General features: G+C 39.6%; 2 protein-coding genes across 9 annotated transcripts in view; both read right to left on the minus strand.

Moving 5' to 3' along the window:
- The window catches only part of bicd1a (bicaudal D homolog 1a), a 32,301-nt gene extending 13,401 nt beyond the window's left edge, over nucleotides 1–18,900 (minus strand). For 3 of the 6 annotated variants that reach the window (XM_011476501.4, XM_011476500.4, XM_020704274.3), the window contains exons 1-2: nucleotides 18,383–18,900; nucleotides 2,057–2,269 (exon numbers count right to left, since the gene is read on the minus strand). In XM_011476501.4, coding sequence (XP_011474803.1) covers nucleotides 2,057–2,269; nucleotides 18,383–18,598 — 429 coding nt within the window. In that variant the 5' untranslated portion in view covers nucleotides 18,599–18,900. Of the gene's footprint in view, nucleotides 1–2,056; nucleotides 2,270–8,227; nucleotides 8,346–11,569; nucleotides 11,696–18,382 lie in introns of those variants that run through there. The other 3 variants (XM_078949060.1, XM_020704275.3, XM_011476502.4) reach the window with 2 other exon arrangements.
- Nucleotides 18,901–21,455: 2,555 nt separating this feature from the next.
- Nucleotides 21,456–24,629, minus strand: LOC105354278 (intestine-specific homeobox). Of its 3 annotated transcripts, none has more exons than XM_078949062.1 (5): nucleotides 24,266–24,629; nucleotides 24,136–24,189; nucleotides 23,897–23,998; nucleotides 23,089–23,202; nucleotides 21,456–23,011 (listed from the first exon to the last, which is right to left on the minus strand). In XM_078949062.1, exons 1-5 carry the CDS (start codon nucleotides 24,410–24,412, stop codon nucleotides 22,865–22,867), a joined length of 564 nt encoding a protein of 187 aa, XP_078805188.1. In that variant the 5' UTR covers nucleotides 24,413–24,629; the 3' UTR covers nucleotides 21,456–22,864. The 3 variants fall into 3 exon arrangements, with proteins under 3 accessions (XP_078805188.1, XP_011474800.1, XP_011474799.1); XM_011476498.4 differs by having other exon boundaries at nucleotides 23,897–24,045; nucleotides 24,266–24,612; XM_011476497.4 differs by having other exon boundaries at nucleotides 23,897–24,048; nucleotides 24,266–24,612.
- Nucleotides 24,630–25,723: the final 1,094 nt, after the last annotated feature.

A 25,723-nucleotide genomic window follows, 5' to 3' on the forward strand; every position in this document is an offset into this window, starting at 1 on the left:
CTAACTTAAGATTTCAGCATAGGTATCCACAAATAAGGCAAAAAACATTTATTTTAAAAAGAAATAACTAACTAAGAAGCTTAAATGTCATTGTCATTTTGAAGTGGAAAAAATAAAAATAACATTTTATAATTTATTAGATTTCTTTTTTTCTTCCTTTTTTTATTGCCTTTTAAACACACAGTTGAAACATACAAGAAAAAAGCAGAAGGAACAGTAAAAGTAGGCTTACAAAACTAAACGCCTTGGGTTGCCAATTGGCTCTATAGTCCATCTTTTTTGACAAAAATCTTCTTGATTTCTTATCCTATAGTTCAAAAATTCATTCATATGTATTTTTCTGCTGTGTTGGCAAATCTGTCTTGTTTCACTGTCTTGTGATTATTTTCTTGCCAGCAGCTTGGAAAATTTGGACTAAATATCTGTCATTTTTTAGTACATTTTCTGCTATTTTTCCCAGATACAGACATAAGCATGTCTTTGGTATTTTGTATTGTTACCCTGGTTACAATCTGGTGAATATTCTTCCAAAAGGGACTAGCTTTGGGGGCAAGACCAAAATATATGGGAATGATCTACATTTATGTCTCCACATTTTCTCCAACATGGCACATTTGGAGCCAGTCATCATCTGATATTTTTAGATCCAGTTCCCTCATTTCTCTTCATTTCTTTTCGATATATGCGGTGTGTTTGTTTTATACGTGGGTATTTTGTCATTAGATCTTTATAGAGAGGTGCTGCATCCCTTCTAAGAAAAACACATCATGTGGATGCTGCTCACTGGGATGAAAGTCCTGCTTCTCATCACTGAAGTGTGAACCTTATAAAGGAAAGAGGGAAGCGCGAACATCCAACGGCTTTCATGGTTCAGCCAGGTGAGCGTTCCTCCAAATTAGCTTCCAAACGGATATATTGATTTTGTTTTGGCGTGCTCCTGCATAATCCCTTGATTTATGGACCAACTGTGAACCCCCCCCCCCCGTCTCTAATCAGATCCACAGCGGGACGTTTCACATCGGAAAACAACGGCGAGCAGCCGTTGATGCAATGAATGATCCCGGCTCCTGCGGTGCTTGTGTGTTGAGAGTGGTCGGCCTCTGTGCACATGTGCCGAGCTCAGGGCATTTCACTTATTCTCTAGCTTAGCTCCGGATTTGCCCCCCACAATGGGGTAGCGCCTGTGGCTGCAGCGTCTGACCCCGGCTCGAACTCACGTCGCTGACCGACACAGTGGCCACAGACATTCAAGAGGTGATTTGCTAAACAGACTAAACTAAACTGAGCATCCTTGCCCTTAAGCCCTCCTTCTCATGCTAATTTCTTTGCGGGACGTTTGATGTCTGTTAGTAACAAAGACTTCTTGGCTTTAAATGTCCTATAACTTTTTAAAAGTCGTTGGGAAAAGTTTACTTCAAAAAGTCAAACAAAGACTTTGTTAAATCTGAAGACTCATAAATCTGAGAGAAATCTACGATCACAGAATCAATAAAATATTACAAAATGTAAAGAAAAAGATCTCAGAACAAAATTGGGCAACTTGGATCCAATTAAAAGTCAAACTGGAATTTTGTGTGTCAAAAATATTATATGCTTTGAGAACTGTGATCAAAAGCTAAAAAATGTATGGCTTAATTTCTTATGAATATATCGTTTGCCTTCTTTCCTTTTTATTTTTTTATTGCATAAAATAAACCAATTCCAATCTTGAACTGACAGTAATATGCTCTTAGAAAAATAATATTTTATCGGCAATGTCAATAAAAATTAAAAATAATTAAAAAGGCTCATCAATCATCATCACCGCAGTTTATGAATAAAACTGGACACATCTCTGTCATAGAAACAGCCATGGAAAAAATAATTTAGACCCAATAGTTAATCATTTTAGTCTCCAGCTTTCTGAGTGTTTAAACCTCAACAAACATTCTTTTGTGTTTCCATTTTGCTTACGACATGAATACTAAATACCAAACAATCCCTATTTTCTTCATTTGTCTAATGCTCTTTAGCGTCTTTTGTTAGTTATCCAGAAATCATTTGAGCGGTAGCTCACCTCCTGCAGCTCCTGCAGCAGAGCGTTGAGCCTCTCGCTCTCCGCCTGAGCGTTGGACACCACTGAGCGACTTAACGTCACCTCCGTCTGCAGCTCCAGCAAGCGGCCCATGTAGTAGGCCTCTTTGGAGGCTGACTCCTGCAGCAGCGTCTCCTCGATGGTCTCTCCATCTTCAGCCACTTTACGCTGGTTGCTGTACGCTTGGCCAAACGCCTGAGTGAGTTGAGGAAGAAAGAAAAGTCGTTAGAATGATGCCTCTGCAAATTGCAATCATTAAAATGACATTATGGGGGCCGCTAAATCTTCTTCCCCTACCACAGCACGGCCTGCTCACTTCCCACCAAAAATACCTGCTGTCAGTCTATACAGGGGTGATGTTTCATTTGATCAATAGACACAGTGTTCCCGTTTTCCTGACACAGGTTTTCACAGCCGCCAGGGCTGACCTGTCACGATAAAGGCGCTGAGGCTTGATTGAGAAAATCAAAGCAGGCATCAACAAGACCAATCAAGGTGGATCGGAGCCACTCGATCTGGCTTCATTGTTCTGCACAAAAGCTTTATGGGAAATAAAAATGCTGCTGTTCTGTTTGTTTTTTTCATGTGTGGAAACTGCTCACACTCTGACATCCATGCAGCAGATACTCTAGTAGCTCAATAAATCCTCTGAACCATCCTGGATTTTCTCAGCACATCAGCAGGAAGACAGGCTCTGGAGCCGGCAGGGGGCTCTTTGGGAGACGATGGATCAATACAGCTGCATGTGGAAAATATTTCATGGATTACAACGACCGCATAAAGATATATAAAGGATAGATGAATCATCGTTCCCACAGCTGCAATTAGCCAAGCAAAGTGTATTCCCCCAAACCAAAGAATGGTATTTGAATAATGCATGAGTAGCAAGTGTCTGGTAGCATTCAGAAAACTGTAGCTCTGCTGCTGTTGTTTCAAAATAAAAAAAAACAATTGAGCTAAAAATTCAAGAAAAGGCATTTTTATTATTTTTTTACAACATTATTTTCAGTTTTAGGCACTAAAATTATGATAAATTACTGGTTATCCCAATAAGTAGAATGGAAAAGAATGTTTTAATGTCATCATACAAGAAAACAAAATTTAAGGCAGGCATCATGCATTCAGGAAAAATAAAACATAATAGCAAAACCAATATAAATATGTATTTGAAAGGCTACATTCAGCAGCCTGATAGATTATGGGTAATAACTAAATGCACAAATCGTCTAAGAAGGATATAGGGATTAACCCTGGAGAAGCAACCACAATTTTCTTCTGGGCTTTTAAAATTATTTTGATTTTCTTTTTTTGTTTGTTCAGTTTGGGTAGCAGCAATTAAAAGGAGCAAAAAAAAAATTTAGATGAAAGAATTACAAAAAAACCAAAAACAAAGTGGTCAAATTTGACTCGGCAGCTTCTTCCATGAAGTCAGTTGCCTTAATACAAGTGGGTGGAGACTGCTGGCCCACCATGTCAAACATTAAAACTGCTTGATTGACAGATTTCATGTAGGGGGGGTAGGGGTGATTGGTGAGAGCGTTTGGCACAGTGACACAGGCTGATTCGGACCGTTCACTGCTTACTAATGTTGTCTGGTTCCAACATGGCGGCATCCACATCACTAAAAAATAGCAACTAATTGACTTGAGGCCTGAAGTAAACCATTTTCTATGGGTGACATCACACTCCCTCGTTCCAGTTCTCATATGCCTCGTTTCCACTGAGCGGTATGGTACGGTCAACTCCAGTCCGGTATTTTTAGCGTTTCCATTAAGCTGGACCATTTTTTAAGGCCCCGTTGGTTGAAGGTCCATAGAAAAATGGAATGAACCGGTAAGGGCGGAGATACTGTTGAAACCCATTGATTACGAAAAAAAAAAGCTCAGAGAAAGCAGTTCTTTTCCTCTTCGCCGCCCGCAGTCTTCTCTCACACAACATGAAATTATTTGCATCAACGAAGAACCAAAAGCCAAGCGGAAAAAACTGAGCTGACCTCCGTTGTTGTCGTTATGACGGTCCAACTTTGAGTGGAAACACTCACCTGAATTGCCTGGACCATTCTAAACTGGACCGGACCATACCACTCAGTGGAAACGGGGCTAAATAAATGCATTTGACCTACTTTTAGAACATCGTCGTAAGGAACCAACAGATTAACATGAATGAGAGGTAAACGGTAGATCTAGATAGGTTGCACTGTGTGGCCGATCAGATCGTTCCTATTCCAGTGAACCAATGTGTTGAATTTGATTCATGGCGAGGAAGTGATATTAATTCACTCAACTGTAGGATATTTAAATTTGTGTGAAGCCTTTGAATTACAAAGGAGCGCTTAGCATTTGAATGAGGGGAGCAATCTCCAGCCCTGTAAAAGGCATGTCAATACACAAAACGATGCCCTCTGGGATTTGCTTTATATCCACCAAAAGAATGAAAATCTTCCTTTTTTTCCCCTCCCGGTCTCTACACATCTGTTACTCTTTTATTTTTCGCTCGTTCCCCCTCCCTTGCTGGGCCCACAGTGCCCTCTGTTGCTCTCCAGGGAAGCACAGTGGGATTGTGGTGTAGAATGGGAGAAAAAGCCTGTTGGAACAAATCCACTGATTAATTCTGCCCACAGGCCCCCTGAATGAGCTCGCACTCCCGCGCTGGACGTCCCGTTTAAGCCCCGCAGCAAAACATCTGAGCCCCGCAGGTGTGTGGAAGGACATTTTCACCCCACATTTGCGAGGTGAAAACTGATCATTTGGAGTGGGATGGGGTTTTCTTGGTTGCCAGGCAACCAAGAACCAATTTGAGAGGGTTTCTGCTCCTGGGCTAGAAAGGATCTGGCATCCAAACAGCACAGACAAAAGTTGCCATTCCTGTTGGTGCTCATTTAAGCTTCCAGCTTCATCCTAAGCACAAATATGACTGATAAATTACAGCATAATGCATTAGTGACCTGATAAAAGCCAAGATGACGGAGACTTCTTTTTGGTTTAGTCGATGCTAAACAGGCCAGAAACAGAATTTCCGATGATGAATCAGAAGCTACTCATCCAAAGAAGCAGTGGCTCTTAGATGCATAATGAGAGGCAGATGGTTTCATAAAAGCCCTCCTTCACGGGATGAACCACAATTCTCCAGGTCCTCTCCTCCATCTGCGAGCTGCTTGGAGAAAACGTCAGGGAACTGCAATGATGGCAATGACTTCCTGTTTACTCCTGTCTGCTTTGCCCCCATATGACGTCTACAGGCAAAAATAACAGCGACAGAACTGTGCTGTGTGTCAGCGATGACACCAAATGCTGTATAGAGACGCATCTCCAACTCTGGGGGGGGGTCCTTCTGCAGTGGAAATTTTTTTTTTTCAAGACGAGAATGATGGAGCCCCTCATTGATCTCTTTGGATCTTTGCATTGAACGCATCATTTTGTGTTCAGTATGCCTTAATAGTGGAAGTCCAGACAACGGGGCCCCTCTATGAAAATATTCATCCCTGGGGCGATAGCAGGAGCAGCAAAGCAGTGTAAGGGGGGAGGAGCAGGGAGGACCAGTCCTTTCCTGTGAGCTCCGGGCGATAATGAGGAATCGAGGAGGTCTCCAGCTGGAATTTATTTTATTTACCATTGAAAAGAAATAGAGGAATCATTGTTTTGATTCAAACTTTCCTTGTTATGGGATGTGAAACCCTTAGTAGTCTCTGCTCTCATCGGTGCATTTGTCAATCACATGGTTTGTTTAAATGATGCCGGAAGGTATTTTGCTTTGAAAGTTTTGGTATAAAACAAACATAAAGGGAGCTTTGATGCATAATTATGACACAACTCGGAATATATCCTTAGAACATTTACATAGTTTATACTGTTGTCTTTTTTTCCCTGCATGTTTATTTTTTACATTGTTTTAGCTTTGTTTTTGGATTTTCTTATTGTCATTTTGTTTGTACATTTAAAAAAAATGTTTAAATTAATCTCAGTTTTGCAGTAAATAACTAACAATATGTAACAGTTCACTTTTTTTCCTGTTCAGTTTCAAGTTTATCATGCAATTATTGTGTGATTTAATAAAACATTTGTTAGTAAAAAAAGAAATTCTGTGGTTCTGCTAAAAAGACATATCAAGCATTGCCATAAAAACTATTTTAAAGGTCAATCATTCCAGCAAACTGTGAAACTCTGGGCTACTAAGGGTTAACATGTGACAGAGTCTATGAGGGGAAGCTTTGGCGAGCAAGCACGAATGGTAGTCCAAATTTAATATTTTAGGACAGACAGTGGGAAGTTATACAAGAGGCTGGACTCACAGTGCAGAACTTGTACAATCATGTTTTCAAACACTATTTGGCCAAAAAGTACTTGGAAAACAGGAAATGTTTTGTGTCTATTTTACATCTGAACCAGCATGTTAAATATAAATGGAGTTCCCCAAGGCTCCGTCCTGGGTCCACCTCTATTTAACATCTAAATGCTCCCACTGGCCCAGGTTATACAGAGCAACAACATTAACAATCCAAGCTAAGCAGATGACACACAGATATATATTTTAATGACACCAGGCGGCCCTGTACAGGCTCTTTGTAAATGCATCAAGTACGTTAATGACCGGATATTTTGCAACTTCACCTAAACAAAAACAAAGCTGAGGTCCTCGTTTTTGGAGCTGAAGAAAAAAGCTTAAGGTCACCACAGAGCTTCAATTTAGTTGTCTAAAAACCACCAATCAGGCCAAAAACTTGGGTGTAGTGATGGACACACACCAAAATTTTGATAAAAAAAATAAGGAAGTCACAAAATTTGCCTATTATCCATATAAGAATTAAAGATCTGGGGAATATTCCAAAAAGCAGGTTATGTGAGTTACAACGATACAATGGAGGCTAAGGAAGCGGATAACCTCACCTTTCGGTTCCAAAAACATATATATATATATATATATATATATAGTATATATATATTTAGTGTGCTTAAAAACAAACAGGTCTTCAGAATAAGACATTATTGGCTGTTTATGTGAAAAGTCAAGCTGGCATATTTTGCCCTTTAACAAGGACATTGAAGTGTTGTCCCCATGCGCTTCTCCGCCACGGGGAAAAGTGCCAAGTCAAGGGATCTGTCATCTATAAAAACACACAAGCCTGTCGCCACAAGTCAGGGAAAAGCTGGGTAATCATAAGCCAGCAAGAATGGAGGACCGCCACATGGTATTATTACACAAACCTGAAGACTGTTGGGGAAATAAATCACGTTAAATATCTATTTAAATATTGGGCACAGAAAATAATAAATGACTCAACATATAAAAAGTTTTTTTCATGGCAAATGTTTGCTACTATTGTGGTCTCTAAGGTCCATTGCTGATCAATGTTTAATCATGAGCGTCCAGACGCGCTGTGGCACATTTTAATCCTTTCCTGTAATTTCCCCTAGCTGCTGCTGGAGAGCTCCTCTCTGTAGAGTGAAAATCACAGACAGTAATAATAAGAGTGACCTGTTTTCAGCTCCTCCTCACTGAAGTGCCTTTCAGTGCAGAGCAGCCCTTTGTCCCTCCAACTATACCTGCTACAATGCTAACGTGTCCCATTGTGCTTCATGATGGGAAGTCCTTGTTTACAGGAAGCCCACATCCTTGTTACGTCGGCTGTTCGTTCTGTGAGACACTCTGCACAGTTTAACTCATTCAGCCTCGTTCAAAGACGTTTGGATTATTTCCCAGAATGCCACCACTTTTCTGATCATCGCTCCAGAGCAGCTGCAGGACGGATTGGTTTGCCAAATCCCAGAAGGGTTTTTCATTCTTGTCTTTTTCAGCAAATCTATTTATACGGTCTATTCTCCACATTCACAATCTGAGAATTTAAGTTCAGGTCAAATTAAAATGCAAAGCATCAGCTGTTGTCGACATGGAGATAAACAACTACAACCCATCAGAAGTTTATGCTCCCGTTAGATCCAAAGCCGTGAAAGGCGGGCAGAAAAGTTGCAGATTGCACAGGCCGAAGCAGCAGAAAGTGTGTCATTCTCTTTGCTTCGCTCCTCCTCTGAGGCGATCATGAGCCAGTCAACCACAGAAATCACACAAACCCCTGTGAGATATTCCACCACACGAATCTATGCCAAAAACACACGTGGCCTCTGGCACATTTTCAGCGTGCTCTTAACTGACACTCACTGTGGAGTCCTGCTGTAAGTTTGAAGAGAGAATGGGAGTCGTCAGGCTGGGATGAGAGGAGAGCAGGCTTTAATGCTGCATGTCCCCCGAGTGTGTTAATGCATGCAGACGGATGGAGGAAACGGGTGGGGCCAAAATGAAGCACAGGAAAGCACGACTCTATTAGACAAGCAGAGAATCGCAGCATCTTAGGTATATAAAACAATATTTTATTTAAAAAAATGCATATTTAAATATATTTATAGTCTTAAACAGTTTCATCTATTGTATCATCAATTTTTAGCTAGAATTTTAAAGACAAGACTCCAAATAGTTCAGGGACTCCTGCAGGAAAACCCACTGAATGAGCAAAAACTGATATGCAATAAAAGAAAATAACATTAAAAAGCATATCCAAAAAGAAATGCACAACACCCTAATCATTTTAGCAAAAATATGTTTTGTACCATGCAGTCACTTTTACATCATTTGGATGGCAGAATTGTGTTATTGTTTGCACCTGTGTGGTATAATATGGGCAGCTTAAGGGTTTGGTGTTTGTTTTAAATCATCCAAAATGATTAAATGCTTTTCTTCTTGTCCAGTTTTCTCTGCTGTTGATTCACCGCAGAATTTCAGTTTTACTCTTTAGATATAAACACTGTTTGTGCTGAATCCTGTGTTTTTCCCCCTTTTTTTTAAACAAAAAATCTCCATGTGTGTTTATTTGAGCTGGGAAAATGTTTCTCATTTGATGTAAATGAGAAAAAGCTCCACCTCAGCAGTCTCAAAGGAGACCTGACCAATGAGGGAGAAGGTTGGACCTTTTGGGAGCTAAAATAACAACGTCCTCTTTAATAGTCACTGAATTCCAAATAAAATCTTTAAAATTTGCTGCACTGATGGCATCATCATCAGTTTAACTAAATATTATTTTTTAAAAAGGATCAAATTATGTGACATTTTTCAACATAAATATACCAAAATGTCTGTCAGATGTGACAGAAATGTGACAGAAAACATTTGGTGGTATCAGTTACAATTTGATTATAATTTGGATTTCCATAGTTTACATTCAGTTTGCTGACGTGATTGATCGCTTTCTTAAATGATTGATTGATTTCCTTTTATTTTCAAACTAAAAAAAATAGTTACATAAACATGACAAACAGAAAGTGGCAAAAAAAAGACTGGGTATAAGAAAAGCCTCTTCATCTTACTATATTTAATGTAATCGTTTTTACATGTTAGACACGAAAAAATGAAAGAAAAAAGCATCAAGGTAGTAAAACATTGTCATGAGGTGTTGTATCTACATTCTCCTATACGGCTTCTCATTTCCTAAGTTCAAAATGTTTAGTTTGTATCTTTTTTTTAAATTGTATAACATTTGTACTCTTGTGATACATTCCTCCATGTTATTCCACATTTTGTGTGGTTGGATGATGTCATTTGCCTTTCTTGGTAAATAGTCTCGTCTTCTCTTAAAGGCTGATGTGTATTTTACATGTTTTATATGCAATTTGTATGTAAATCTTACGCAATGGAGCAAGATTTTGTGACTTCCCACGACCGTTCCACATATGTCCACGTATGTCTAAGGGCCTTTTATTTCCCGTGCACGGTGCACAGATCACGTTAAAATGACATAAATTTGGCCAGATTTGGCTTATGCGTAGGTTTACGCGCTCTTTGCATGGTTTTAATGTGGTTCTTTTGTTTTAAATCTGTGAAAAACTCACGTAAAGATCACAAATTTCTCACTTTTTCCATTGACAAATGACCAATTTTCATCCGTGCAATATGCGCAAAATATCACAATAAATGACTTGCGTTGCGTTATAATTTATTATATCTGTTACCTTTTAGTAATTTTGATTTATAGAACAAAAAGCTGCTTGTGTTTATAATATCCTACTTTATGAGTTGTTCTAAGGGCTTGTTCTTGTAATATTCATAGTAGGGGGGTTTTGTGGGTGTTTCCCCAAACCTCAACACCATAGTACTAGAGCACAGCATATAGTACTATTAAGTGCTGCACAATGAAAGCTTTGAGAGCCCAGACTGAGGCCGTTGCTGTGCTGTAAGTGAGAAAAGTCCTTCATAGCTAAAGCCATGGTCACCCGGACATAGTCCAACAACAATTCACACATTAGATCATTAGACCAAACTCCACTGGTATACAAGAAAAACAAATCTGAGGGACAACAAAAATATTTTGAGTGTTGTTTAAATGTTTTGCCTGAAACTGTTGGTTTTCATGTGAAACCAAGGGGGACTAAGAAGAACATCAACAAAAATAAAAAGGGAGATATGAACTAACGTCATCCTGACTGAAGTCTGGAATAATCATTTGAAAAGGCAACCGACGGTACTTTTAGTGAACCCTTCAGGGTTATTCTCACAGGAACTGAATTAAAGTAACAGAGACTTGCTGTGAATCATCCTCCCTAACTCTTATATACTTTTTTAGCCACTGAAGAAAAACAGTTGAAACAGCCAGAGGAGGCATAAAAAGTGCAGCGAGGACAGAAAGGGCTTCAGGGCAAACGTGCTGAGAAATGAACAGAGATGTCTGAAAGCTCACAGGCTGACTCTGCATGAGGGGGGGGGGCACACCCAGAGTCCTGCCTCCTGTCTTCACGATGACTCTGTCCCGATAAAAGCAGGTTTCCGGACAGAAGAGGTCGTTTTCTGCCCCCCCCCTATTGTGTCTTATCTGCTTTTGCGCAGCAACAGAGGCGTTGTCAAGCCTGCAGACCTGTGGGACACAGTAACACTGTGGCTCTATCCTTACTCATGCAGGAAACAAACTTCACATCCACGATTTCTGTGTAATCTAACCGGGTAATGGATGGAAAAAAACAGGGTCCCTGAGCCTTCCGTTTGTCACACCACCACCAGTTCTCGTCCAGCATACAAGTCTCATGTGACAATAAAAATCATGCTTTTCTTTAAAGAACAACTTGTGAGGGTCTTTTGTTTTCAGACATCCACTTTAAATGGGATTAAAAATATTTATTTTTCCTGTTTTTAACGTATTAATGTAGCATTTTTCTATTGATGGGGGACATATGTTAAGAAACTGAAGCTTAGAATTGCATTTCTGAATATTTCTTTATTCAAATCGGTGTGAATCAGGGGGAGAAAAAACAATGCCGTTTAAAAAAGATGTCTAGATCCATGAATGTCTTTTTTCCTCGTCTGGGATCTGGCTCATAATGGTATTAGATATCTCCGATATTGCTTCCTATTTTTGTTGCACTAGCAACGTTAAGGCCATGCCACACACCCACTACATACATTTTGCGCATTTTCCACGTATAAAATTTTTGATAAACGTTATTCATCAGTGTTTCTTACATTTGTCATTGAGCACAGATGTCCGTCGAGGGTTTCTGTCAGGTGCAGGGGTTGACAAAGGACTCAAAATGCAGAGACGGGAGTCAGGTGAGTATACAACAGGACTGACGAGACACAAGTGAAAACAATCAGGGGATATTGGGACAAGGGAAGTCAAACTCAAAAGACGTGCAGGGAGAAACCTTCAAAATAAAACAGGAAGCAGAACTAAGGCACACAGAACTCTAATCATGACAGTTTCAACCAACGGGTCCTCCTGAGAATTCGGTTTGGAGATGTTGAGAATCATGCAGTTTACGCGTATTTTAAGTAGGTTATACTTCAATCTTATGCAATTGTGTGTGATATTTTTGCAAGATGCATACACGAAATTGTCTCTTTCCACAACTGTTCCACGTATGCCTAACGGACTTTTCAGGCATGTTCCACCGATTTTTAACTTTTATATCATACGGCTCACATATAAATTACGTAATTGACCCACGAATCACTAATGAATTGCATATAAACAGTGCAATAATCACGCACGGTTCATGTTCTACGGTGATTTACATGTTCTTTTCATGGGTTATTCGTACTTCTGGTTTAGACATGGTTCAGTCGTGATGAACTTTTAGACCACAACTTTGTATGTATTTTCATGTATGACCAATTTTTTTCTGAGCAAAATGTATGTAGTGACTGTGTGACATGGCCTTCAGGTTGGAGATGTGAGGGGCTGTAAGCTAGCGGGAGAGCGTGTAAACAGAGAGCTCGGTTATGGGTGACGAGAAGGGGGCGGAGCTGCTTATATCTAATGAACTCTGCAGAAAATATGTCTTGCAAAACATCACAGGTTATTATATTAGGATATTAGGATATTGGCTGAAAACGGCGTCATCATAATTAAAAGACCACTGGAAATGCTTTGGAGATAGAACAAGAGATGATCGAAGTGGGACTTTAGGAAAAGCAGAAAAACAGCAGATAGCAGTGGCTTCAATTCCAGTATGGGAACATAAAAACTCCTGATATATAAACTGGCTGGGCAGTGGTTGGAACAAAGCATGGTGTACAGGGAAACCGCTTCAGAGTTTTAGTCAAAAAAGATCACAAGAAGTCCTCGTAAGAAGACCAGAGGCTCATCTTTTTGCAGCCTACGCAGCCAAAATAGACCAGTAATCAATACAAGAGGCTGCAGTCTGGGGAGTCTCACTCCGATATTTATTTCACTGCAGCAGAAGATAACCTTCTAGGAAAACATGCTGCCAGAGTGTGTCTGCAGATGTCTGTGGTCCTCTCCTCTGTCATGTGAGGATCATGAGTTCTGAATAAGTACAGACTCCATGTCCCCACATTTATGAATTTAAAACGAGAAAGGTGGCGCAGCGGAGTCTGTCCTGCTGCTTTGCAGTTTCAATCCCCACATAACTGAATTCTCTATCAGCCCTGTTCCTGCCCCCCCCAGCTCTTCTATACACACACAGGACTTGGTGGAAGAAGTAAACCTGCAAAAAGCTTCAATAAAGACGACTAGATTTGAGGTTTACATCAATAATTTCTCAACTTTCACCTGCAAATCATTTAGGATTCAGTACAAAAACTGTGATTCAGAAACAGATGCTGAAGTAAATCATTGAACTGCAATTCCTAAATGTGGTTTTTACAGCACCATTTCCAGAAACTATGCAACATGCATCAGGGTGCAGTTCAACCTTCACACGATACATTTCCACCATGGCAGGCAGAAATCGATGGATGATTACCACTTCACTCTGGGGCACGTTGTGTGTGTGTGTGTGTGTGTGTGTGTGGGGGGGGGGGGGGTAACAAGAGATGTGAGGGGAGCTTATTGTTTCATAGCTGAAGGAGATAAATCAAACACAATCTGCACAGAAAGGAAGAAGAAGACGGTAAAACCTGGGATGGACTGTTTCTGTCGGGAGATTTACAACCTATTTTCTCTAATTTGTGACAAACAAAACACGCTGGGATGCAAAGACAATTCTGTAGATTTCTTTCAAACGATTCCTTTGAAAGACTGACCAAACAGCAGGGCCACAAATTCAGTTTAATCTGCGTTTTAGGAGTAACGGACTAAGATAAAGCTGACAATTTTGATCACTGGAGAAGTCAAATATTCTTGTCTATAACTGAACTGATGCAACTTTTTTATCAGATCTTTCTAAAGTTTTTTTTCATTCTCTTATCATAAACAAAATAGAAATGTATTTTCAGTTCAGCAACATATTTAATCAGGTACTAAAGCTTAAGTTGGCCTGAGAGGACTTGAATAATTTTATAAAGAAAAATCTGATACTTTCTGATGTAACAGCTCTAATTATAATACAGGCATTAAAAACAGTCAAGTTAAATTCTTCTATTAACTTAGTTTTATTTCCATTAAGTTCTTTAATGTTTTCCTATATATTTATGTGTAAAAAAAAGGCCTTTAAAGTCATTTTTGCTGTGCTGCCATTGCACTCCTATTTTTGTACGGCTTTAGCCAGAATGAAAACTTTTCTTCTAACAAATTTAGTGTTTATTTTCATGCAAACATCAACTTTTACGATTTTTTTTATGATTTTTGATTTGAACCAAATAACATTAAAATAGTTTGACTGCTCGATCACATTTAGTTCAGACAAAATAATAAAAAAACGAATTAAAGAATTTGCTTAATTTTTTTGAAATATTTAACCATGAAGACAGCACAAGACTAACAAAATAATTTTATTATTTGTCTCCAATAAAAAAAAAAAAAAAATTAGAGGCCAGAGAAAATAGGATACAAAAGGGACAAAATCCTTGAAATTCTGCAGTTGATTTTTTTGGATTAGGATCTATTTAGATATTTAAATTCATTTATTTGGGATTTATTTTTCTCAGCTCTTAGATATAAATGCAAGCTCCTAAAATATTACAAAAGTCTTAAAAAGATCTGACAACAACAGAAACCACAGCCTTTAAATAACCGTAAAGACAGTTGGATGAGATAATAGCTGCATCAACTGTATTGATAATTAACATGTATTTTCAAAAACCTATTCAACCAAATGAAGCCATTTTTCTCTGCAGCGCTGCTTTCCTGCTCTCTTCAGAGTTGAGTCTGTGGTTTCCGAGGAGAATCTGCTTGGAAACAACACTAACGAACCAGAACCACGAGGCTGCAGAATCTTCACTGCTGCAACGAGATAGAAGGCGGGAAAAGGGGTCCTGAGGCAGGCAGGCAGCCAGTGGCAGAGGAGCGAGACGGGAAACTGCGAGCAACAATACACACCCTCAGCTGCGTACCTTTGTTTTGACCCTGAAGCTAAAAATAAATGTGCGTTCTCAATGTAAATACAAGTAGAGAAAAATAATGAGTGGGGATCATTTCCCCTCCAGGTACGCTGATCTGTAAGGATGTCATTTCAGAATGATCAAATAGCGTCACTGGCCACTTTATAAAGGCACACCTTGCTAGTACTGGGTTGGACCCCCTTATGTCTTCAGAACTGCCTTCATCTTTGGTGGCATCGATTCATCAAGGTTCTGGAAACATTCCTCAGAGAGTTTGGTCCATATTGACATGATAACATCAAGCAGTTGCTGCAGATTTGTTGGCTGCACATCCATGATGCCAATCTCCCGTTTCACCACATTCCAAAGCGGATCTACTGGGTTGAAATCTGGTGACTGTGGAGGCCATTTGAGTCTGGTAAAATCATTAGCTACGTTTACATGGACAAAAGTTGTCAGAATAGACGCCTGATGAGAGTAAAGATGCGTCATGTAAACACGCCATGTAAACACCATCAGAATCGTTCATATCAAAATTTCTTTCCAATCGAGATAGGTGGGTTATGCCGATTGTTGATCCGATCGTGGTGCATGTTAACAGTTTATTCAGATCGTGGGTCACAACTGCGGTGGTTTAGATCATGCATAGATGGTGTGGCGCTCCAGAGAAAGCTTTGGACCGCAAAAAGCACCGGCCGGCTGTGCCGCACAAGCGAAGCATGTCTCCGAGTAGAGCAGCCAGACTCTTAGCTTCCTGTTTGCAGGCAGAGGAGGGTGCTTTGTTGCGGTGTGCGCTCCGGAGGAGGCTTTAGACCGCGGTCCGTCTGGCTTCTCTGTGTGAGCGAGCTGCAGAACTCAGGAGAACTCCAAGCAGAGGAGCGGCTCTGGGGCGGTTTGTGAGCCAACTTTTGAATGGAGAAATGCTGCGCAGTCCTGAGAAATCGTGTAAACAATCATGTGAATTCATGTTTCCAGTCTTGTCCAGACAAAATAAAGGCTGATGTTATTTATTCCCACATATTTACGTTCAGCTAAGATGCTGATTGCAGCATTGACCACACGGATTTTAAGAGCATCCAAGGCTAAATGTTGTTAGCACGTATTAGCCTAATCTACTCTGCTTCTTCCGGCTCCGTTCCGCCAAGAATAAAGCACTGGCCGCACGGATTTAAAAAATTATGAGCAAACAAGCACCTAATAATAATAATTATAACAATAATAAAAGCAGGTTCAGAAGGTCATCTCGCTCTATTCTGCAGCTTTGTTTGTATACAACAGAACTTTTTTCTTCTACAGTCGTTTCCGGTATTTTAGACAGTTCTCCGCACGTCCAAATGACCTATTCTGACTGAGAGTGTGGTGTATTTAAACGTTTGTTCTAATCGGATAAAATTTTTCTGGGTCCATGTAAACAGTTCAATTCTTATCCGATCTTTGATCCGATCAAAAGTATTTTGCACGTGGAACAGCAGGTATCGTCATGTTGAGGAAACCAGTCTGAGATGATTCCAGCTTTGTGACATGGCGCCTTATCCTGCTGAAAGTTGCTATCAGAAGATGGCTACTTCCTGTGGTCAGAAAGGGATGGAGATTGTCAGCAACAATACTCAGGGAGGATGTGGCGTTGGAACCATGCTTAACTGGTACTAAAGGGCCCAACGTGGGCCAAGAAAAAACCCTTACACACCTTTACAGCACCACCACCGGCCTGTTCTGGCAGGATGGATCCGTGCTTTCATGCCATCCAAATGGAGACTTATCATTCAGTTCAGGTTTTTTTCCGGTGTTCTTGTTTGGTTTCTGAGTCTGTAGCACAAAATGGGTCCTAATCAGTTGATCTCTACCAGCTGAGATGTGGATCAGGACTGAAAGACTAAAATACCACTCCCCAAAAGGCAGTTCTACCCATTATGAGACCAGACATGATGTTATCTCAGGTTAGCATTTACTATCCTCATCACAGACCAAGGAGACAGATTAGAGAAAACACTGACGATGCAGAGAGATGACAAACAAAATGGCCCAGATGCTCAACACTATTAGATTTAAGTGACAAAAATCTGATTCCACGTGTTCATATGAGGCGATGCAACGATGCAATTAGATTCTCTGCAGGGAAATCCGCCATCGTGGACGTCACATATCAGTACAGGCTACTTAATTTGTCAGAATTTATATCTGTCATTGTCACTTCGTCAGCTCTCCTCCTTCAACCATGACATGTTTTAGATTTGTCTGTTTTAGCAGCATTTTCCATCATAATCCATCAGATTTTGTGAGAAATCAGACAGACAGTTCCCTCTTTGTCCTGATCTGTTATTCTGAACTATAGGCAAATCAAACTGGATATATGATATAATGAACTTTTTAAAATAATGATTTTGGTGTTTTTTTTAAGAAGCATCAGCAGAGACAGAAATATAGATTTGTGGTTTTCTTGCAAGTGAAAATCAGTCAATACAGCTTTCAGATGAAGGATTAAACGTGCTTAAGACTGGATGAAGGTATAAACTCGAAGGGAATTATGACTTTATGCATTATCTATTTTTTAATCTACCGTAATCAAAGATTCTACTTTTATATATATATATTGCATTTTTTTTAAACCTTCTTGTCCTCCGTCTCCTGGGCTTTTGAGATGTCCATAACCTTGAGCTGGAGGCTCTGTCAGCATCAGCATCTTGTTACAGATCCATGTTCATTAATGAAGGAGCATCCAAGCACTTGTTATTCAGGCCCACAGCACTCTTCATCTTATCATAAACATGTGACAATGAATGTAGGATAAACCCATAGACTAAGAAACCTTATCTTTGCAGTTATTTTGTATTGAATGTATCCAATGAGGTAACAAAAAAAGTGAATTTGACAATCCTTTCAAAATAAAAGAACTAAAAAGCAAAATAATTCACGTTTTAATCTGTTTTCCTGATAACCTAAAAGTATTTTTTCACCTAACCATGTCCCATTGAGATTAAGAATCTTTTTTTTTATGGAAGTCCTGGCTAGGAGAAGCACATTAATTCAAAAATCTGCTCTAGATTTGTGTTTTCTTAAGATTTAATTTGTAGTTTCAAGCAACATTTTGTCAAACAGATGAAGCTAAGGGGAGCAACTCAGCTGGAGGCCCAGTTCCATCCTGGAGGATGCTGGGGGGTTCATATATACAGGCTGCAAACTGGCAAAACGGCGAAAAGCGAAGTTACTGGAAAGTAACGATTCGATGAAGAGCACTGCACTGGAGTGGGGAGGTGGACACTTCCTCAGCCTGCAGTACAGACTTTTCAGCATCCCCTGCAGCAGCAGCAGCAGCATCTTCACTTTGGGCCGAACAAGCTCAGTTTTCAAAAACACACCTAAAGACTAGTTTGACATTCAGTTGAAGGCACATTTCTCCTCTAAAAGTCTTGTTTTGGCGCACCAACATGATTGTTTACGCAGCGCAGTGACGAACCAGACGGAACCTTCAGGCGTAAACTGGGGTCGACACACCTGACCGCACTGCGCTTCCCGCCCCACTCCCCGACGCGGCGGAGCACCGGCTCCCCTTACCTCCTGCAGCTGCTCCAGCTCCTTCCTGAGGCTCTCCTGCTCCGTCTCGAGCTCCGCGTGTTTCTGCTTCAGCGTCTGGTTCTCCTCCAGGACGGCCAGACCGCACTCCGCCGCGCGGATCTTCTCCCGGTTCGCCTCGGCCAGCTCCTGCATAAGCCTCTCCACCTCGGCCCGGTACTGATCCATCGAGCGCGCGCATCCTCCCCCGGCGGCCATCGCCCCTCTGTGGCAGTTGGGTCGGAATTACCCCTCTGGTGGTCCGTCGTTCACCTCAGCCTGACCACCTTTCCGGGGCAACGAGGCGGGCGGAGGCTGAAACCCCCCCTCCACACCCCGTCACAGAGTGAAAAGCAGCTGAAGAGCAGGAACAGTGTCCAAACATCGATGCGTCCTGGGCGCAGCTGCGGCTCTACAGCATCACTTTAGTAAAGATGACAGTATCTGTAAAATGAATTCCGGTCTATTCCTCTAAAAAAGAAAAAATGCAATTATTTCTGCCTATTCATGAAGGCACGAGCGCCACCTGTTGGATAAAGAATGTCACAACATAAAGAATGTCGCATCTATCTATCTATCTATCTGGAAAAAGAGGGGTAGAATTGTGATTATTTACATTTTTCTTTGTGTTTCTACAATCTGTGTCAAATAATGGTGGAATAAATGCCAAGTTGTATTTTTCGACAAGAAATAACAATGAAAACGGTCTTCTTTGTGTGAGATAAAGACTTTTGTCCCATGAAATTCAATTCATATGGAGCTTCTCACCTGCCATCCAATCACACTAAATAAATCAAATTAAACAAAACTAAGTTAAAAAAATAGTTACATTATTTTTTGTTTTTTAAAAACATAAGGGCATGGTGCAGTGGTTAGCACAGGGATCTGCAACCTGAGGCTCAGGAGCCACAAGTGGATAAGTTACAGTACACATCGCCTGCAAGGCCACTGACTACACTACCCATAATCCTCCAACAATTCTTTAAGCCGCGAGTCTTTATAGTTTATTGAAGGCGTTCTAAAACATTTTGGACGCCGCTTATGACAGAAAATCAACCAGAATTCATACTTAAAGTGACCAGATTATTGGGTGGATTTTCTGTTTTTATTTTTTCAAAACAATTCAATAATTTTTAGAGCGCCTTAAAGTCCAGAAATCCAGAAAGGGTCACTTAATTAGCTTTGATTTAATTTTAGTTTTTTTTTATTTATTTACAGATTTCTGTCTGCGAGGCAGCACAAATGTTCAAATAAGTTGCATATAGTTTTTTTTTTTTTTTAGTCATAACACTACCTACTATTTTCTGCATTAAGATGAATAAAAGGGTGCTTTACTTTGAAAGGAAGTCATGTGAACCTCTGTCAAAAATGATGAACTATTTCAGATTTGGAAAAAAATGGCATTCTTTTCTGTATTTGTATGTTGTATTTGTGCCAAAAATAGAACAATAATTGATTTATATTTATCATAATCTCGATAAATTAAAACAAGTGTTTTGTTTTACTTTTCTAAAGGGTACAGAGAGACTTTGTGGCTCCTGTTTGGTTGTAGTCGGTAGGAAATTGACCTGATTGGGCCTTAAATTTGTGATTTAAATTTAATTTAAAGTTGCTGACACCTGGCTTAGCACCTGTGCCCCTCAGTGCGAAGGTTCAAATCCTGGCCCTTCTCTCTGTGTGGAGTTTGCATGTTCTCCTTACACATGAATGGGGTTTCTCTCCAGTTTCCTCCCACAGCCCAAAAACCTGTTTTATAAGATAATTGGTGATTTTCAGATCACTTTCCTGTCATCAGAGTCAGAAGAAACTCATTACAAATGTGAAGGTAAGAGACCAACTGCCACACAATTAATCGTTCAAATCTGCAAAATCACAAAAGAGGCTTTCACAAAGAAAAAACAAAAGTCAATTTTGATTTCTGTTCATTACTGCAGTCATTTTATGTGCTTTTCTTTTTTTCCAATTTACTGAGTCAAATTTTCCGTTGAGTTTCAGACCCGAACATGTCACTTCTGTGGGTGCACTCCTGGATTTTGCACACGGCCAAAAAATGAGTCACACCTTTGCTGTTGGAGAGGTGGAGTCATTTTAACTGTGTTTTTATCAGGTAACTTTATTTCTTTACCTTCATTAAAAAGACAAACTTTATGGTATGAAACTTTTACAGGTGTTATAAAAAAGTAACTTCATCCATCAAGTAATGCGTTACAAATTTGAAAAAAATAAAGTACGATATAACTTTTAATTAAAACCTGTAATATTTTAGTTTGAAAGGAAATTGTGCAACATGAACCGTTAAATGCAGTTTTTTAATGCAGAAAATTGAAAAAACTGTAAGATATTTTTATGTTTTTACCTTTATGAAATATTTTTATGATCCTTTAATCAAAAAAACATTTGAGAAATATGTTTTCAGTTAATGTATATCTAGGAGCTTGTATGTTTTAATTCATGAATGCTGGATTCAAAAGTTTGTTTAGTGTCATAAAGCTGGATCAACATTTTTCTTGTAAACATTTTAATGTGCAGCACATCTCTGCATCACTTTTACTGCATGGTACTTCTACTTCAGTAAGCCTGCAGTACCACATCACATGCACGATGATAAATCTCCATTTCTATCTCAAACTGTGGATTTTGCACCTTTTGGTGATAACAGCCTGGATGGTCTCTGTTATCTTTGGCACATAGTCTGATGAGTTTTTTTAAAATAATAATTAATTGTTTTTTTTAAATAAACTGAAGCGTTTACTTGTGTAAACAAACTCTTTTGTGTCTTTTTGCAGCCTTTTGCTTTGTCAAACCCAGATATGTAGGTTGTATTAAAGTTGCCAAATTAAATAATGTGAAGTGAAATGATTGTAAACTCCTGGTTTGTGCATATAGTCACTAACGTTTCTTTAAAAGAACATTTTATGTAAGAAAAACTTCCCACCACCTTTTGTTTAAATTTGCAACTTAAAAAAAAAATATATATTCAAAAGTCGGGAACTCCACATACTGGACCAGAAAAATAAATATCTGATGTGGAATTGTTGTTGCAAATATATTAAACTTAAATAAATCTAAACACAGCTTTTACACCAAATCTTCTTCTTTTTATTTTTACAAATTGTAGAGCCTTTTTTACATAACTCTATAGATCAAGCGACTTGGAAACAAGCCTAACCAAACGACACAGTGGCGTTTAGACTGTCAATGTCAGAAATTGAACTTATCACTTGTCTTCCTTGGTTTTTTTGGTTATATCCTACAGATTTTAGCCATATTTTTTTTTTGTGTGATTTCTTTTATACACTGCTTCACCTTCAGCCCATCAACCCCAGAGTTTACCTTTTAGATTGCGTGGCAGTTTAGAGATACTGAAAAAAGTACTGCTTTCCGTCTAACTCTGCATTTCTAAAGTGAACCCGTTTATTTTTCAGTAAGAATTAAAGAGCGATGACAAAAACAAACTGGAATTGGACACAATTTGAGGAAAGCTACACCATTCTGATGCATTTTGCTTCTACGCCATCAGAATAATCTATCCTATGACACTTCAGAGCAATGGAAACGGTGGTCTCTAATCATTAGGGCATGCTTTGATGATGGTTATACAAGTGTGTACAAGTACAAGTATCATCAAGGTTTTTGTTTTTCTCCATTAACTATTTTCGTCCCCCGTGGCTCCGCCCATGAGGCCAGCAATAAAAAGTATCATGCACGCAATAAGCAGATATGACCGGGGTGAAAAGTTTAACTGTTGTCAAAGCCATCTAATCAGCAACGGTGCTGTCCAATCAGTTACTGAGCAAATCTGGAAGGTCTTCTGTTTCTCAGTAAAAAAATGTTTTCTCTGCGGTTTCTTTGAATAGGGACGACGTAAGAGTTTCATTGGCGTACAAGGAAAACAAATGTTATAAATGCAAAGGTAACAGGGAAGGCATACAATTTATTTTTGTATAAAACAGTTGTAGGGTGAAACGGGTGTTTAAACATGACCATGAGGACATTTATACATCCCAAAATGGAGGGATATTTTAGCGGATATTTTGCTGTTTGAAGGGATTTGACAAATCTTACACTTCACCTGGCTGACCTGCGAATAACCTCCATTTACAAGCCCAAATTAAGATAAGGAGAGGTCGTCAAAAAGTCAAACAGATGAACGATTCAGGGCAGAGAGCTATCTTATCTCTGACAAGGATATGTGGTGTCATGAAAAATAAATGGACATGCTCGGGGGGGCAGTAATGCCACACTGACACCCCCTTAATGCACGTAGCAGCACAGATCAAGCAAAACATACTAGAATATTTTAATCCCAGTCTTTAATTTCTGAGAACAAACAATGATTTTTTTTTGTTTGTTAACTTTAATAATAAATACAAAAATCTCCTGCTGCTCTTCCTCCAAAACGGCCCTCCCAACTCACAAAATGTAACATATTTTCAGCCGTAATATAGAGCCGTTAACAGGTTGGATTGGAAAGTTTTGAGTGTGCTATCGTTCTGTCCTCAGCATGTTGAAGCAGAGAGTCCTGTGGCTTGTGTTCAGCACAGCGTGTGTTGGCGTGGATGTGAAGAACAGCCTTGGTTCTACAGGCTTGGGTGAGCAGCACGGCGCCCAGCACACACGGCCCAGCGGCTCCTGGAAAAAAGCAGCACAGATTTAGGATCTTCCTGCTGTGGTTCCCCTCATCCTTTTTAGTAGAAAAGTTGGATTACCTCACAGTAAAGGGGGTGTGGATTTGTTGAAGGCAAGTGTTGCCTGGTGATCAGCTCCAGCTCCCTCAACGTTTCAGTCTTTCTCCATTTTGCTCTGCGGTTCTGGAACCAAATCTGAAGCACAAGAGCTGAAGATGAAATTTCGCTTGTGTAAAAATAGACTTGAGTGAAAAGTAGTGGTCGAATAATTTCATAAGTGAATAATCCACCAGCTACAATATAGTGTATTATTGTATAAATATCTGACAGGTGGGAATAAATGAGTCAATCTGAAGATATTTACATTTATAACATTTGCTTTTATAAATAAATGTGCTAAACAAAATGTAGTTAAGAAAAAAAGAGTCATGACCAAAACTAAAACAAACTTCATGAGGTCATTATGCAGCAGAATTTGTAAGAAGAAACATAGAAAATACTTTGAGTTCACAACTGTCTGGACTAAAAATAAAAATAAAACAGACCCAAAATATAAATGTCCATTTATACATTTAGCTATAAATAAATATACGAAATCCATCAATCTCTCCAGCTAATGCTGCTTTAATCTAATCTCTTCCAACATTGTCTTTTGGCACATGCAAGAATCAAAGACCTGTACTGTTTACCCTACTGATGACTTTTAGGCAGGAAGAAAATAACACCAGTAAACCGTAAAACATCCTATTTGATAAAAATACTCTGCAAGAAAACCAAAAATCACAGCAATGAGCCAGAAGGAAACAAATCCAAACAATCTTAAACATTTTACGTTGTTTTTAATTTTACCCTCCGTCATATTTGTGATGATGCTGGCGATGAAACCTACCTGTATGCGGCCTTCGCTGAGCTGCAGGCGGGAGGCTAACGCGTCTCTGGTGTTGACGTCTGGGTAGTGGTTCGTGTGGAAAACCGCCTCCAGCTCTTGCACCTGAAACGGCGTGAAAGTGATTCTGGTTTGCCTCTTCTTCATCTGACCTGCTAACAAAAAGGTGGTCACTGGCCTTCATCATCAGCGCCATAATACATCGTGGTGTGGCATCATGGGAATTCCTTTCTGTGACTTACTCTTACAATCTGCACCAGATTTAGGCGACTCTTCAAGCTGGATTTGTGGAGCTCCTATGAGAAAAGAATGCATGCGGAATCATGAATATCTTTGGTTTGTTTTCTTCCTCTTTTTTTGGTTGAACCTTACCTGTGCATGAGTGCTGGTTGGGTCTGTTGTTTTCTTTGATAACAGACCAGTGCCGATAAACTCCAGTCTCTTTTCTGGAACAGGTGGGCCTCCGGAGGATCTCTTCAATCGAATGGGAGATTCTTTTCTGGGTCTGGGTTCCTTCATTCCCTTTGGTTCTCTTGTCCGTCTCCCTTCTTGACCACATTTCCAGTAGCTTTTCTCCCGCCATCAGCACATCTGTACGTCCCTCTGAAAAATGGATCCTTATTCAGCCTCTGAAGACGTTTTGACTTCTACTCAGCATAGAAAAAGACTCTTGTTTCAATCTTCTGTCTGCACTGAGGGCACATGGGGGTGTCCTCTGTCAGCCTGTTTGACTTGTCTCACATGATTATAATGGAGGAGGAGCCATTGGCGGGATTCAGCGCTCAGTAACTTCTAGGAAAACTCAGCAATCAGCATCAGAACTTTTTTCTTCTTCTTAGTCTTTCAAATTGTTCTTATAATAAATGTTTAATCTTATTTTATGGTTAATCCTCACAAAGTTTACTGGAAACGTTTTTTAGGGAATGTTTTCTCCCGGAAGCAGAGTAAACCAGAATTCCCTGCACTGTAGATCCAGCCTTAAAAAAAAAAAAACCTCAATGTTTCTGTGGCTTCTATCACACTTAGATAATTCTCAGCTGTAAAATTACAGATAAGCTTTAGCTTCTTTTTTTTATCACCGGATTTATGGCTCATTTAAATTTTTCTTATCACGCTGGCCTCCCAATGCCATCACACAACAGGTCACTTTTTCCGGCACAAACACTCGTCGTCTTGGTTGATAGAGAGTCCTTGAACCGTGGAGGAGGGAAACAATTTGTCTCCATCTAGTGGTTTTGGAGTTTTCATAAAACATGGGCGAAGAGGTAACTAACAAACTCAGGCAAATTCAGAATAGAAAAGTTCAAAATTTTCCCCAAAAATTGAAATACAGTACATCTTCCAAAAGTGGTCGGTCTCTAATAGACTCTGTCTAACAGCTGTTTTAGACGTGGCCGGGCTCATTCATGGTGCTTTTTGTTCTGCCACCTCAAAGAATTCCCAGTGATTTTCTGCTTTGACATCTTTGTCCCTGAGACATATTTCACAAGAGTCATTAAAGCACGAATGCCTTCTCCTGTCAAAGCCCAGTCGCCCTAAAGAACAAACAAGAAAAGGTTCCTTATATTAAAGCCAAAATGGTCAAATTCAATAAATGACAAAACGAGAAAATGCTTTTATTTCAATCCTACTTCATTTGTTTTAGATTTATGGATAAACTGTCACATAAGTGGGGTTTTTCGTGCGTTTTTCTTTCATTTAGTTTGATAATAATTTGTGTTATTTTTTGTTCTGAGCCTCTGTGTTCCAGTCAGAGGAACCACAAGAGGCTGTAGCTGAAATGACTGCATGGTTGTCCAAACTGCCTACAAACGATCTCTGATTAGGTTC

Source organism: Oryzias latipes, chromosome 6 (assembly GCF_053564925.1).
Source record: "Oryzias latipes strain Hd-rR chromosome 6, Olatipes_Hd-rR_3.1".
NCBI classification, from domain to species: Eukaryota; Metazoa; Chordata; class Actinopteri; order Beloniformes; family Adrianichthyidae; genus Oryzias; species Oryzias latipes.